The sequence below is a fragment of the Gouania willdenowi genome, chromosome 15, assembly GCF_900634775.1.
Source record: "Gouania willdenowi chromosome 15, fGouWil2.1, whole genome shotgun sequence".
Taxonomy (NCBI): domain Eukaryota; kingdom Metazoa; phylum Chordata; class Actinopteri; order Blenniiformes; family Gobiesocidae; genus Gouania; species Gouania willdenowi.
Window position 1 is genome coordinate 11,048,519 of NC_041058.1, and position 16,540 is coordinate 11,065,058.

Genomic DNA, 16,540 nt, shown 5'->3' on the forward strand with positions numbered 1-16,540 from the left:
GAGGAGGTTTGACTTCTTTGTTAATGTACAACAATGATTAATAGCTCTGTTTGCTAGCAAAATACATGAAGCTTATTATTACATTCTGGCAGCACAGAAATACAAAAAAAAAAAAAAAAAACGAAAGAAAAACTATTAACTGACACTTAATCTGTCATAGAAATTACATTTTGATGAAATGCAGAGAAATGATGAACGAATATTTTCAGCAAATGATCAACTTTTGTCTCTGGGATTAGTTTATCTTTGCAGGATCTGGTCCAGAAGTTTCTGCAAGACAAGAACACACAACTTATAATCACACCAAAGCAAGTGTACAGATATGAAACCCAACACTCCATTACAGTAACTCTGAGAAAAGTTTGATCTTTACGCCACTGTTTCTCAAATGGGGGGGGGGGGGGGGGAAGAGAGAGAGATAGAGGAATATTAACAAATAAAAGAACTAAAAATATGGGGTTTTACACAAATTAAGAGAAAAATGTACTGAATAATAAAAAGAACCGAGAAATAGCAACAAAATACACAAAATGACACCAAAAACACATGCAGTAAGAGAGTAAAATACTTACTATTACAAGCAATGCACAAAACAACAACAAAGACACACTAAATAAGAGAAAAACACACAAGATCACTGGAAAATACACACAAAATAACAGAGAAATATACAAAACGACAAAAGAATCGACTCCATAAACACGCACACTGAGAGAGAAGGATTTAAATAATACACAAACACAACAACAGAAACAGACAAAGTGAGAGACAAATATACTGCATAATAAAAAGGACAGACAAACAACAACAAAATACTCAAAATGACACAAAAAACACAAAATCATTTTGAAAATACAAGAGTCAATCTTGGTCCCACACCAGGTGGGAGATGACCAGAATCTATAGAAATAAATCTATTCAGGCACTAAATACTGTTTCATTCCACTTATTTGCAAAATGAGATTCTTTCAAATGAGTGTTATCACTCATTCATTCCATCTATTTGCTCTATAGTTGCTTTTTTCACAGAATACTGAGCTATATGTTCTAGTTGGACTTGAGCAAAATAAGTTTGAGAACCACTGCTCTATGCCATCCGTCGTTTAAGTCCAATTCTACATGCATTCTCAGTAACCCGTGACCAATCTTCACTGAGCATTTGTGTGGTTGAAAATTCCAGCATCTAGCATTTTTATATGAGGAAGAAACAATTCTTTTCCTCAATTTTTGGTCGGTGGGCTAAACTGATGGTTTCATTTTCATGGGTGGCAAAGGTCACAATAGCATGTTTCCATAACAGCCACATCACTGATTGCTGGGTGTGTCAGTAAAACACACTGGTGATTTATCCTCCTCTCCATTTCTTCAGAAACTAAATACACACCCGACACAAACCTGATCCTCTTTAATTGAAGGCAACAACAAATGCTCACATGCACAGCGTGCCGTAATTATTAAACCTAATTAGAATTACAATAAAATGTGAGAGATTGGAGATGGTTTGTCATATTTTTCCATATTTTACCAACTGACAGGGAATATATTGTCCTGGTTAGAGGGAATAATGGTTGGATGAGTGAAGGCTCACCCACAAGCTGAACAGATAACTCCAGCACAGTGTGTCCTAAATACATCACTCATTTGCCACAAAACCCTGTCTGTTGAGAAAGGTGGATTCTGCCTGTTGTACTTTAGTTTGGCACGACTGAAGAAACACAAACTAAAACCTCTTTTTTTTTTGCAAAGAATATTAAATAATGTGGCAGTGCTTTTGTATGGCTGATAAAGTAGAATATAAGAGTTACCTGATTTTATATGTCTCACAGATAATGTTAGAGTGTAATGTTAGAGTTTGTATTTATATGAAAACCACATACCGTATATAACCAGATATAAGTATAGGCAAACACAAATGTATATATATATATATATATATATATATATATATATATATATATATATATATTTCTCCTTTGTCTGCACATATGGCAAATACAAAAATACAAAAATATGAAGGCCAAACACTAGCTTTAATAGTCAAAGAGGGACCTCTGCTGGATAAAAATGAAATAGCATTGTGTTTAGTAGAGAATGGGAGCAGGCAATATTCTAGTATCCTTTTATTTTCTCACCAAATTTAAGATATGGTTGGACATACAGTTCATCTCTTTGACATGCCCAAAAACTGTTTAGTCAAGAAGAATAACTAGATTTTCTATAGGTAAGCTGGGTCAATTTTTTATTGTTTTTTTCTTTCTCTGCACATACTGTCGAAGGTCAACACTACAAGAAGTGCAATCTTTTAAAGACAGCAATGAATATTTTGTTATTGCAATTGAATAAATGAATTTATTCTAATGTATAACTGTGACCATCACCAGCCCTCCCTAAGGAAGGGTAAGAAACATTTTATTATAGGGAGGACATAAAAAGAGAGGACAGTGTTACACCTAGGTGGGGGTGTGGGGTGTGGGGGTGGGGGCAGGGTATAGGGAGTCAGAGTAGGAAATTGAAAGGGTGGAACGACTTGACTTTTATTAAGTGAGAGAGATATGATGTTGTAATTGTGCATATTGTGCTTATTGTGTTATTGTGTTGTGTAATCCGTTCAGCCAGTCTGGTGACTGGTTTTAGGTGATACCTAAAACTGGTATTTGGGATCAACTTGTCTAAGGTTAAGCCCAGTACGAGTTTATCCCACAGCCATGCCAGTGCATCCATGACCAATGTTTGTGCAAGAACTACTTCTGCAAACCCAAGTGCCGCCCCTGGCCCAAAGATGCAGCCAGACCAGCAGAAAGAGCAGAGGCCAAGGAGCCCCAGGCCACCCCCCCACGACCAAGCAGCCCCCCAGACGCCCCCGAGATCACAAGCCGGGAGGCTGCCATCGCCCCCCACATACACACCTGAGAAGGCCCCAAGGAGCCGAGGACGCAGTGCACCCTGTCACCGACCCCAACCCCCAACCCCAAGGCCCCCTGCAATGCACACCCCCATCAGCACCACGCACCAGCACCCAGGGAAGGGAAGGCCCAGAGAGCACCCCCCCGCCCGAGACACACATTTTTTATTTTAAAACTAAAGTGTTTTTGGTATAAAAAACAAAACAAGAGAAAGTTTATCTCCTACATTCTTAAGCTCCTTCAAAATTATATGTATAGTTGGCTTTACTGGGTTTTAAAGGTGTACCCAGTTCATGTGTATGGCACCAAAAACAACATGTTAAATCCATATGTATGGAACCAAAAACAACATGTTGAATCCATATGTATGGAACCAAAAACAACATGTTAAATACATGTGTATGGAACCAAAAACAACATGTTAAATCCATATGTATGGAACCAAAAACAACATGTTGAATCCATATGTATGGAACCAAAAACAACATGTTAAATCTATATGTATGGAACCAAAAACAACATGTTAGATACATGTGTATGGACCCAAAAACAACATGTTAAATACACATGTATGGACCCAAAAACAACATGTTAAATACATGTGTATGGACCCAAAAACAACATGTTAGATACATGTGTATGGAACCAAAAACAACATGTTAAATACACATGTTTGGACCCAAAAATGACATCTTAAATACTGTAGTATTATAATAAAAAACATCCCAAGAAACCTCAGAATGAACACGTTTATGGTAAAACATGAACTTTGTCAAGTGAGTCCAAGCCTAAGCCCAGTCGTCTGCTGTGTATTTGTGTGTAAAATAGTTGCAAATATTTATACATTAAACTTAGAAACATCGAACTCTGAGTTGGAGCATTTTTTGATCGAATGTCCACAAATCCCTGTTGTCATTATTTACCTTCTTAAAGACTTCTGCCCGCTGTCTATTAGTTTGTGAAACCGCCCTCCTCTTCTCCTCCTCCTTTTTCTTTGTCACCTCTGGCAGCTTGTTGTAAATCCTTCAGACATAAATAGAAAAAAGACAAATAAAGAAAAAAGAAGCAAAAGGCCTGTTGTATCAGAGATGTGAGGGAGGCTGAGCCAAATGCCAGCATCACACTGCCACACAAAAGACAGGTTTTTATCTGGTGGGAGTACGACCAGTTAAAAACATACAGATGCCTTGATAAAAGAAGCCCACACAGAATACTTCTCCACTCCTACAACTATAGCCAATTTGTAATGAGATCCCTCAAGTCAGATAGTGTTGCTTTTGAGTAAAAAAAACCACACACACACACACACACACAATGAGCAGCCTCCATCTGTTCAGGTGTGACTCTGCGAGATAAGGACAGAACAGACAGAAAGAAAAGATAAAGTGTATAGAAGGAAGTCGGCAAGACATTTAGGCATCAAACATCTATTGTGTTCGTTCACCGCAGGGACGTGTGCGTAGTTGTGTACATGGATGACAGATATGACAAATGGGTTGACGGATGGCAGTGGATCAAAAAAAAAAAAAAAAAAAAAAAAAAAGAAAAAAAGAGAGGAAAGAAATACAAAAAAGTAGGACAGGTGACATCAATCGGGCTTGGTTTGGAGGACTCACCGTCTGGACCTCAGCTGCATCTCTCTGCCTGATATAGACCTCTCTCTAGGCTTGAAAAGGTTATCTGAAACACACACGCACACACACACACACACACACACACACACACACACACACACACACACACACACACACACACTAATATATGTAAATTAAGCATGCATATGCTAATGGACACTCTAGGCTGTGGGTGATCTCAATTTTACTGATATTTTTGTAATTGAAGATTGTCATTTTTGCATATGAGCCGATCCACTACAATTAGGTTTACCTCAGTGGTTCCCAGCATTTTTTGGATGGTGACTCTATTTTAATATCATAAATTCCTGCAGACTCCAAAGACATTTTTCTCTATTTTTTTTATTTATTTAAAAAAAAAAATTTTTTTTATCATATTTGTTTTACTGTGTAACAAGGATTAGTGCACACAGGCACACAAGTTGCAGCTCAGATATTATTATACTGTATTTTATTTTAACTAGATTTATATTTGAGAAAGTCAAAGTTGTTTAAGATTGTGCTGTGTTAATTTGAAAAGTAATAATATTTTAAAAAGTAACAATTTTTTTTTTTAATCATTACTAGACATTTCTGGCAACCCCATTTAAATTTTGGGTGAGCCCCCGTGGGGCCACGACCCCAAGGTTGAAAAACACTAGTTGACCTCCTCTGTCTCTGACTAACGTGATGTGATGTGTCATCATGAAATCCTAATTAGAAATTAATCCTAATTAGAAATTAATCTTCAGTCAGTGAGTACCAGACAGTAATTTCCTCCTTGATCTTCCAAAGCTAAAATAATAAATGATCCCTTTTTGTTTTGTTTTGTTTTGAAACTATCTTTTTAAAACTATCAAGCATCAATTTAATTAAAAACTTTCACAATAATAAAGTGCTTTAAAAGGATTGGGAGGTACACGTATTGATGCTGATTTATAACTTAATGGTTTTTCTGATTAAAATGTATAACATTTCTTAAAAAAAATAATAATAAAATGTATCACATTTCAAAATAAAATGTATCCTATAGATGAGCGAGACTACTGCGAAATACGTGTGTCTTTTAGCATTTTAACTGACTGGCCATAATATTATGACTATTGTTTATTAAGGCAAGAGCAACAAACTATGGCATGAAGTGTATCTTCTAATACTTCTTGGATAAAATTACTATTATTCACACCAAATTCAAGCGTTCATAATGTTAGCCTATAAAAATATGATCATTTGAATTTAGTGTTTCATTCCTGGTTATTAGTAAGTAAAACCCACCAATAATAATAATTGGTGAGACTACACCATAAATACTAGACTAGAAATTAAATAGATAACATTTTCCAGGCCATTATTAAAAGATTGAATGTATTCCCAATTTTGTGATTTTAACATTTTGATAAACACTGTAAAATGATGGATTTAATTAATTACTTAAAATGTGTGTGTGTGTGTTACCAAATTATTAGATTTTTTGTTAAATTTCAGATGACTGGAATTAAATGAGCTGATCTGAAGGTATACAGTATGTGTGTATATATTAACTGATCTGCAGTACTTAATAATGACCAGTAGAGAGCAAAGTTGGATAAATGCCACAATGATTATTATGTGACAACGTGCAGAAAATCATGTCATCATTTCTAAGAAAACAGCTGACATTATTAGAATAACCCGTCCATACAGAAATGAATCAGGATGACGTAACCCTGAGATCATCATTTAAAGAAGAAGAAGGAAAAAAAAAAAAAAACAAAACACTGAACTTGAACCAAAGAAAGTCTGAAATACCAACACGATTAAATGTAACACAACCTCTAGTTCCTTAAATTAATTCCTCAAATTGTGAGTAGTTGTTTTGGAAGTTTTTCTGCAGAAATCCACCCCCACAGAGGAAGGAATGAGACAGTCTTTGTTATTGTCTTACAACAAAAGTGACGGGCACTGAGGGCAGAGAAAAACAGCCATGGATCACACAGTGCCAGGAAAAGGCTGTTACATCCCTTCATGCTTGTTACTAGCTTCTCTTCATTTATCTCGTCATTTTTAAGAATAAATGAGTAAATAATGAGAGCTTTTGGGTTGTTTTGGGGACAATAAACACTGATATATGTTAATTTCTCTTTTATTACACGTCTGAAATGAATCAGGGCTGAAGTTTATTAAGATTCTAAGAAATGTGATTCATAGGAGCTAATTTATGGAATAGTTATTATGTTGCCAGATATTTTTTAGCTTTGACTAGCCACATGGTTGATCAGTGGGGTCAGGATGGGATGTTCCAGTTTATAATTTCTCTTTACCCTTTACCTACCACTGAGGGGATCTGGTATGGTGCAGTTTCTCTTTTGGTAACTCTGGTCATCTCTGAGACACTGCAATAAATCTGGAGTTGAGCTCTGCATTGCTTTTCTTCTCCAGGCCCTCTGTTCCAAACTCCTCACCCGACCCTGCGATCGACTGATGAAGTCGGGCCTGAAAAGTTCCAGAGCCTCCTGGGGTGGGGAGAGAGGGTAAAACATTTGCAGTGTAAAGATCTCATTCTGGGGAAAAAAAACACACACACACACACACACACACACACACACACACACACACACACACACACACACTAAACCCATTAGAAAAGGGAATAAATCTAAACTTCGGTGAAAAAAAGAAAAAGCTTTATACTATTTTTCAACCTTGAAGGGTTTAGAGAACTTTAATTATGGGCTAGTGGATGCTTAAGAGCTTTACTGAATCCTTACCTTCACATTTTAAGCCACCTTATATAACTTGATGAAAATAAAATCACAATATTTTCTTTAACAGCATGACTTATATGATATATAAAAAAAAAGGTTTGAAAATGTTCTTACACAACTCAAGCTGTCAAAGCTTCTGTGAAAAACAAGCCTGTCTGGTAACAAACATGAAACCCATATGATGATGGTGGTAATTCTAAAATAAAACCATTGCTTTTCCATAATGGAGATGACCCTTTGCTATCTTTTCTTGATACTAAACACTGTTACTAGAAATTTGTTGGAAAAGATGAGCATCATTTACAGTATGTCCTCACAGCTTTACACATTACAACAGTTTTTAATCCTTAAAAAAAAACAAAAAAAAAACAGCATACAACAAGGCAAGGCAAATTTATTTGTAGAGCGAATTTCATACACAAGGCAACTCAATGTGGTTTATATGATTAAAAAGTGCAACAGAAAACATTCAACAGCCTAAAATCAATAAGAACATTTAAAATAATCAGTAAAATCAATTAAAATCATAGTCAAACACATTACATCAACAACATCATGACCAATAATCTCCCTCTCAATCATACGCAGTAGAGAAAAAAGTGCCTTTAACTTTGATTTAAAAATGTTCACATTGGATGCTGACTTCAGCTCTGCTGGCAGTTTGTTCCACTTCTTTGCAGCATAACAACTAAAAGCAGCATCACCATGTTTACTGTGAACTCTGGGCTCCACTATCTGACCTGTGTCCATAGATCTGAGAGACCTGCTGGGTTCATACCTGACTAACATCTCACTGATGTTTTCTGGACCAACCCATTCACAGATTTATACACCAGCAGCAGAACTTTAAAGTCTATTCTGAGGCTGACTGGGAGAAAGTGTATTGAGTAATGTATTCTGACCTCTTTGTTCTGGTTAAGACCCGAGCTGCAGCGTTCTGAACCAGCTGTAGCTGTTTGATGCACTTATGGGGGATTCCTGTCAGAAGACCATTACAGTAGTCCAGTCTGCTGGAGATAAAAGCATGGACCAGTTTCTCCTGATCTTTCTGAGTCATTAAACCTTTCACTCTGGAGATGTTCTTTAGGTGGTAGAAGCTGTTTTTGTGATAGATTTGATCTGACTGCTGAATGTCAGATCTGAGTCAATCAGAACACCAAGGTTTTTGACTTGGTCTTTAGCTTTTAAAGATCGAGACTCAAGATACTTGCTGACAGCAGTCCTCTTTCCCTTGTTACCAAAGACAATCACCTCCGTCTTGTCATGATTTAGTTGAAGGAAGTTTTCACTGATCAAAATTAGAGCTTGTTGTGCTACAAGAGTTTGAGATGAAATTTATTTCACAAACGTTTTAAAAGTTGTGGGGGAAAAAAAGAGTCATTATAGATCCGGATGTACAATTTCTTCAAAGGTGTTGGGAGTAGGTAAACAGTGATTTATTGGTGTTTTTTCTGAAGGAGGGTTGAGTTAGTTACCATGTAAATCTGTTTTAAGATCAGCTTTATAGTATTTCTCCAGGAGTATAAAGAGCACAATCTTTAGAGCCAGATGATGACATTGGATAATATCTGCAGGAAAAGTTTTTCAACTCAAGGGACTAACTTTTAGTTTGGTGCGAAACACAATTTTTTGAGGATAAATTGACTTTTTTTTTGTCTAATCTATAAAAGTAAACAAACCCTTTGTGATCGTGTATGATATGCATGGGTTTAAAATGTTGACCATGCAATATTCTTTGCACATGCCTCATTGATTGAAATGGGAACCAGGGACATGTCATGTAACAAATCGGTAAACAAAAAACAAACCCTAAAGAAATGCTAAATACCTATTTCTTACTTTAAGGCTGAGGGTCGTGCTGGTGCTTTTCGGAGGCGCAGACTTCTTTCTGCAGTGATGTTGGTGAGTTTCCTCCAAGACAAGGACACGATGAGGTCTTGAGCTGAAATTTTCTGTTTTATCAGCTCCACTTTGCACACTGCAAGTTTTGGGGTCCACTGGGAAGACACAATGATAAGCAAAGTTTAATTTGGCCAAAGTGAATAGCAGGGGGCAACAATAATGCAATTTCAAGCAAAAAGACATCAATGTGTAAATGTGTGCTAAGCAGCTTCTGATAACATCTTCTAAAGTTTCTTCCTATGCCACAAGGAGTTCTTTTTGCAGTAGTTAAAGGACTTCTGAATTCCATCTAAACTGCTATGAAGTGAAGAAAAGAACAGACCTTGAATTGAACCCGATTTGCTCACACACAAGCAAGCTCGATGCATGCACTTACAAACACAGCCATACCATAGAGTGGAAAACCCACTGGGAACATGAGTGTGGCCAATGAATAATGCAAAGGAAGACAGTACATCCATCCTCCAGCTGTAGCCTTTCATAAAATGCATATTTAACTTTTAAATATTCTCACGATTTGTAAATCTTGACATGACAGTGTGGCATGTGGTTAAATTGTCTCAATAATAATAATAGTCTCTCGCTGGAGAGAAAATGAATTATATGGTGCAATTCATTCATTCTTTAAAAAAGTCTTAATGCAGACCAACACAGCAACTGTTTTGCAGTATTTAGTGAAAACCACTACAGATTTTATTTCTTTCTGTTTAATTTTGTTGTCACATTAATAATATCTTGTGTTTTTACTGTGCATAGGCGTTTCTGGCTATAGGCAAACTATGTGATTGCATAGGGCCCCATGAGCCACTAGAGGCCCCCAAAGCTGAGTCTATGGCCTCAATTGTAAAAGAAATGTGTCTTTCTTTATTGCTAGTGTCCTACATAAATGTAGGGTATAAGAAAATATATCATAAGCTATTGCCAGTGTTTTTGAAGAGTAGTTAAGTCAAATTTGTGTGACCCGAAAGTTTAGGAAAGGATTAGGAATCTGAATGGAGTATGTGTGTCCATATTTAATTTAGGAGTTAGGAGAATTAGGAGTGTTAATCTAAATTGCCATTGATGTACCTCTTTAGTAAATGACGGCTTTAGAACATGACTCCCATTTAAAACACGTCTAAAGCTCTACAAAGAAAATTTCCCAACCAACTGCCCTCGACCCAATCCCTTAATGCTTTTTTGGATTTTGGCAAGCAATTGATTCCAACTTCTTTTAAGAATCTACTGTCAAATTCAGTGTTTATGTTTACCCATAATGCTGCGTTCACATCGAATGCGTCTTCTGTGGCACCGGACGAACCGCAGGGTCTGCAGAATAAAAAAATGTCCCGAAGCCCCGCCCACCAGCGAAACATCCAACTCGGTGAGTTTCACTGCCTGCTGAAGCGAGGAGCTGCGCTGCTTTTTCTTCTACATAAACCACCAGCGAAAAAAGCTGGTGTGATTTGCGGCTAATGGTATCCTTGCTCAGTGCTACAAAGATAACTTTTACCTGCTACTACCACCTTCTCGCTGATTCTCCTCCACGCCTAATCCTTCCTAGTCCGGTCCCGGTTATAAAGGCCATGCCATACAGCTCCAGGTGGTCACACACAGCTTCTACTCCATGGTTGAATGGGTGAACAGACCGATGTCCGTGTTGACGGCCTGACGTCATCATCAACAAAGACTCTGATTGGCTTTCGTCATGCAAAACAGTCACAGGAGTTCAATATTTTAAACTCTTGCGAATGTGCTGCTATGCGTAAAATCGGGAGCGCGCTCATACGGCCAACGCACTTGACGTGCGGATCGGACCGCACCACCACGCAGGAAAGATTTCGCATCTGGGACGCATCTCTCCATTGATTTTGTATGTAATCTGGACGTACCGACATTTTGTGACGCATTCCGGTGTGAACGCAGCATAACTGTTTACAGAGGTGGGTAGTAACAAGTTACATTTACTCCGTTACATGTACTGCAGTAACTTTTAGAAAAAAATGTACTCAGTAAATTTATTGAGGCATACTTCTACTTTTACTTGAGCATTTACATGTAACAGTACTTTTACTCGAGTACCATTTTTGGCTACTCTACCCTTCTCTGGAGCTTTTACATTTGTCCCCTCAAGTGAAGCAGTTGTCAGTCAAGCTCAACACCGGTCTGCCTGCCTCTGCAGCCTGCGTGAAACTTTTTAGTCATGCTGGGATTCTTTTCAGGGCCAAAAGGAGCAAACTGCTTTGGAAACACCTTGAAAATCAACTCCTGTTTGAAATTAACCCACACTTCACAAAGACTCTTTTACCTCAAAAAATGCAGGTCACCCTGAAAAGCCTGAGCTTATGTCACTCTTAAGTTTTAGCAGTTATTTTTGGTTTTTCAGTTCATTTATCTTTATACAATTAATAATGATACAAAATAAATAGCAAAAAGAGGTTCAGCGTCAAGAGGAGGGGAAGGCTTGAAGAGGGGATGGGGTGGTAAAAAGAGGGGTGACGAGGAGAGGGGTACAGGAGGGAGGCAGAGAGAGGAAAGGGTGATGTAAGGAAATGATGTAATGGAGAGAAGGTGAAATTGCTTTTATTCGTCACGTTTTCATTACAAAGCATTTGAATGTATAACTTCTAAGAATAGATATTGTGATTTTTATGTTTTAAGATGTTATTTTTTACTCTTACTCAAGTAAGTATATGGGATGACTACTTCTACTTTTACTTGAGTAAATGTAATTTACATGCAACAGTACTTTTACTCGAGTACCCTTTTTGGCTACTCTACCCACCTCTGGCAGTTTATTTTAAGCGGTACAAAGTGTATTGCTGTGTGGGATTTTTTTAAATCATTGAAAGGTGAGCAGTGCAGTGAAATAATAAGACTTTCCTCCCAGACAAAGTGTCACATTGAGCTTGTTGTTACAGCTTGAAAATGTGATCTTATCTACAATTTCCTTTGAGTGTGAGGTACTGAATTAAAGGTCACTTTATAGGAGTGTGTTGGGTTGTCACTTCAGAATCAAGGTAATGAAACTCCTACCTGGGCCGGTGCTGAACGTGTGCTGCTTTTGCCTAAAATTGCTTTGAACAGAGAGGGCTGCTTTATCTGCATTCTCCTTCAGCCTTGCAGGCTTTGTATTACAGTGGTCTGGTTCTCTGAATGACAATAATCCCAAAGCAGAGCTGCGGCGCTGCATGTCTGAATCATCAGCCTTGCTGTTACCATCATGCGTGGGCGCTGTTTGCCTGACCTTGCGTCCCCAGTGTTTAGATAGAGGCCCTCTGCAGTTACTCGAGCCACTCGCTCTGTCACTGCATTTGAAGCTGACTGACATTGCCTCTCTAGCTTTCCTGTAACCCTCATTTGTTTTGGCTGGTTTGTTTTGTGCTTGCGATCTGTGAGCAGACGACACACCAAGGGGAATAAACATGGCCGATCTATACACAGCTGGTCGGCCTGATCTTCTTCTTTCCAGTTCCTCAAGGGAAATACAAAGTGACTTGTCCAAAAACAAAATAGAGCTACTGAACCTCTGAGGCACCTCGTGATGGATTGAAGATTGGTAGCAAGGCTCTGAGGAGAACTGGTTCATTACAGAGGTGACGATCAGTCCTGGATTTATGTCCTCTTCTGTGCAACTCAGTCTAAGTTGTACAAGTTGGACTTTCCTCCTTCCAGGATCTCTTTCAGCTTTTGTACAGGCCTGTCTTAAGTCACACGCTGTCGTTTCAGGACGCTGCTCGCATATGTTAGGTTGGCAGTTCGATACTCTCATTGTCAGTTTGAATATACTTTTTCTCCCCAAGGATTCTGTCTGTTATCTTCTCAGGTTGTGGTGGAGAGGATGGCCATGAAGATTGCCGTAATACTGAAAGTAATGGCAGGGCTTCCAAGTTTTGATGGCGATGGAAAAAAATTGTTTTTCACCACTGGTTAAAACTGCATTGTAGAATTTACTATCTGAAGCCTGAGAGTAGTTGGACTGCGTTATTACTTTAAAAGGCACCCTCTCCTGTGCTTTTTACCACCACTCTCCATGACGGGACATTTCTGTGCAGTGAAGCAGTCATTTTCCTCACTTGAGGGCTATAAAGAGAAAAAGACACACAAAAAGTTCATATCACAGTTAAGCTCAAATGTGTGGGTTGGACACTTCTGTAGACTGAAAGGTTGTAAAGGAAAAATGAAACTCAGATAGAATATGAATACAACGATACTAGCTGTTGTAATTTAATTAGGGATACCTATTATCTGCTCTCCATCTCCTCTCATTTTATCATCAGTTGGCGTTGCCATGGCAGTTTGTAAAATGATGGACAGCATGTGGGGACAAATTATTCCTGACATTTAAAGCAACGACGCAGAAGGTACAATGCAAACAAACAAAAACACATCACTGCCGAATCTGAATTTTTACCTATAGAGATGAAAAAAAAAAGGTCTTTGATTTCACCAGATACTTGAAGTGTATTTCCCATCCTCTCAGTGTCTTTGTTATTATATTGTGCTGTTTAACATTTTCCTCTCTTTCTGTTTGAAGATCAAACAATGAAACATCTTCTGCGAACAGCTTCGGTGTTGACTCACATCCCAGGGATTCAAATGTCGGGAGAGTTTTACACAAATCTAATTTGGCATAATGAATGAATTTGCCTCGCAGAGGAATGTTTTTATGAAGTGGAGTGAAAGGAATCGGAAAACCCAGCTAAACAAATGTAAGAAAACAAGTTTCTATCTACTGTTAAAAGATTTACAGTAATTAAGGATTTTACTTGTTTGTAAAAAGAAAATTGATATTCATTGTTGTTGGTTTTTTGACACCCAGTATAGGTGGTGAACAGCTAACAATTTTAACACCTTGATTAGGCTTAGCTTGGAATTACAATGTGCTTTTAAAACCGTGAAATGTGAAATAATTAATTAACGTCCTCTCTTTTTGTTAAATGAACTAATAATTAGTACGTAATCATTGCAGAGGAAGTTATGAGTGGATCTTCCCTGGTGGCTGGACGGTAGTAAGAAAAGTACACAATTTTGAGCATTTTTAGGGGGTTTTCAACCCATGAGAGATTATTTTAGTGAAAATAACATAAAATGTGAAATTTAAAGTTAGGAATAAATGATTGGTTTTCATGTATTTCATGTGTTTCATGGTTTTCATGTGTAACAATCTGAATAACAAAATTGCTAATTAGAGTGAATGGTCGACCTGCACCACGGCGATCTGGCAATGCACCCCATTTGGAAAGCTTTGACCAAGTCACTTACATACATGCTTTTATCATTTGGGAGAACCATACTGACCACTGATGCACAATCTGTTACATGATTATAGTACTGTAGTAGAACTGAATAATATTGTGGTCTTTCATGAACTACCATAGCATTTAGGTTTTTGTTAAGAAAAAAACAAAACAGTATTTCTGTTGTTATTTGTGGTAACATTTGAGCATCATTCAGTATATTTTTAACAAAAACTACAGAACTAATAAAATGCAATGTTTCGTGTGTCATTTGTTTAGCTAACCATTAACATTATATTGCCAGCATTAAATTGCGGCTCTTGGTTAAAAAAAAAAAAACTCAAACATGGACCTAAAATATGGCTACGGATGCTCATGGTCAATTTCTGTTAAAGTAGATGTCCAAACAACAGTGCTATTAGACATTAGCCTTTCTCTGATTTGCTTATTTACACTTGCATTGATGAGCGTGACATGCTAAAGGTATGGTAGAACAGGGACAACCCATATGAGGATCAACAGAAACTTTTAAACTATTACATTGTTTTTCATCAATTTAACACAGCTGTTAAAAGTACAACAACACTGTATTCAATATGCATTGCCCCAAACCCATCCATGGTCCTGAATTTCAGCTGTCTGAAAGTTGCTCTGCTGAGCTCTCCTGAGAACAGGCTGTTTCTGTTCCTGCACCTTTAAATGCTAATGAGCTCCATCTGTCGAAGCCTACTTCTGTAGCTGGGACAGAATATTGGCACTTATGTTGATTTGTACGACCAACAACAGAGCAATATGCGTGTCTAGCTCTGAGAGACGACATTGCGAAACACTACTGCTATCTCACCGCTGGACACACCAAACTTCACCTCGAGGATGAATGCCCCCCTCTAGAATGTATCCTATCACCACTCAGAGGAGGTCGGCCTATGAAAATGACTCCTTTAGTTGTAGTAGAGCTGAATCTGAACAGCTTGTAGGAGCGCCGTTTTACCAGTGGGTGGGCTGCAGAGACCATGCAGGAATCGCTTGTTTTTCTTATTCTGGGAGTTGGCCGGCTCAGGGAGGACCAGTTTATAGATGTAGAGAGCAGAAAAAACGTGTTTTCCAAGAAAGTGTCTATTTGTACGGTTGCTGTACAGACAACCCCCGGTGCTATTCGTACGATTACCGAAGTACAATTACGTAGCGTTTTAGGGTTAGGATTAGATTTAGGTTTACAGTAGGTTTAGATTATAACCCTACATCGCAACAAATTTGGGGTTAGGGTTTTGGTTAGCATTAGATTTAGGTTTAGGGTTTAGGGTTACGGTTAGGTTATAACCCTACATCGCAACAATTTTTAGGGTTAGGGTCAAGTTTAGGGTTAGGGGTTAGATTTAGGTTATAACTCTATATTGCAACAATTTTTAGGGTTAGGGTCAAGTTTAGGGTTAGGGGTTAGGTTAGGGTTATAACTCTATATTGCAACAATTTTTAGGGTTAGGGTCAAGTTTAGGGTTAGGGGTTAGGTTTAGGTTATAACCCTATATTGCAACAATTTTTAGGGTTAGGGTTAGGTTTAGGTTAAGGAGTGGTTCCAGCGCCTCTAACTGACACGTCCCCAGCATCTCAGAGCAGAGAGAAGTGCTTGTTTTTCCATGATTTTTAGACCTAATTGCATATACTTAGCAATTTAGCTCAGTGTTCAATGACACGTTTCTGTGGCGAGACAAACTCATAACGCAAATTTATTTCTGCTTTACACGAACTTTAAACTTAGATTTCTGTTTCTGGAGCACCTATTTGAATTTTTTGAATACAGTGCATGCTGGCCTCCCAACTGACAGGAAAAACCTAGTTAGATACAAGAGGTACTTGTTTTTGCCCTGGATCTCAGATTTTACAGCGTTGACATGATTTTCAGGGAACAAACAAAGGCGAGGTTAGTCAGTGACTCCTTTATCTCCTCAGTGAGTCACAGAGTCTTAAGTATGCTACTTAAGCTGATAAATCTATAACATTATCTCTCACCAACATTGTAAATCTTTGATATTCCAGTGAGTTTTTACATTCATCCAAACACGCCTGTTCTTCCTCTCTGCTTCACCTCAATTAGCCCAGTTAGTTGTTTTCATCCAGACTACTCCTTTGATCTTTGTCACAGTCCAATAGTGTGTTCA

General features: G+C 38.0%; 1 protein-coding gene across 1 annotated transcript; it reads right to left on the reverse strand.

Annotated features, from left to right (window-relative positions):
• Positions 1 to 240: 240 nt before the first annotated feature.
• LOC114476922 (uncharacterized) lies at positions 241 to 12,983 on the reverse strand. Its single transcript, XM_028468937.1, has 7 exons — positions 12,178 to 12,983; positions 9,100 to 9,257; positions 6,828 to 7,008; positions 4,520 to 4,583; positions 3,827 to 3,926; positions 2,907 to 2,978; positions 241 to 270 (listed from the first exon to the last, which is right to left on the reverse strand). Exons 1-7 carry the CDS (start codon positions 12,911 to 12,913, stop codon positions 241 to 243), a joined length of 1,341 nt encoding a protein of 446 aa, XP_028324738.1. The 5' UTR covers positions 12,914 to 12,983.
• Between the last annotated feature and the right edge of the window lie 3,557 nt (positions 12,984 to 16,540).

Excerpts from the sequence above, each read along its gene's own strand:
- LOC114476922 (XM_028468937.1), bottom strand. The coding sequence starts at position 12,913 with ATGAGAGTATCGAACTGCCAACCTAACATATGCGAGCAGCGTCCTGAA. Across the intron at positions 9,258-12,177 it reads CACGTTCAGCACCGGCCCAG|TGGACCCCAAAACTTGCAGT; the intron begins GTAGGAGTTTCA and ends GTGTCTTCCCAG. Across the intron at positions 4,584-6,827 it reads CATACCAGATCCCCTCAGTG|ATAACCTTTTCAAGCCTAGA; the intron begins GTAGGTAAAGGG and ends TGTGTGTTTCAG.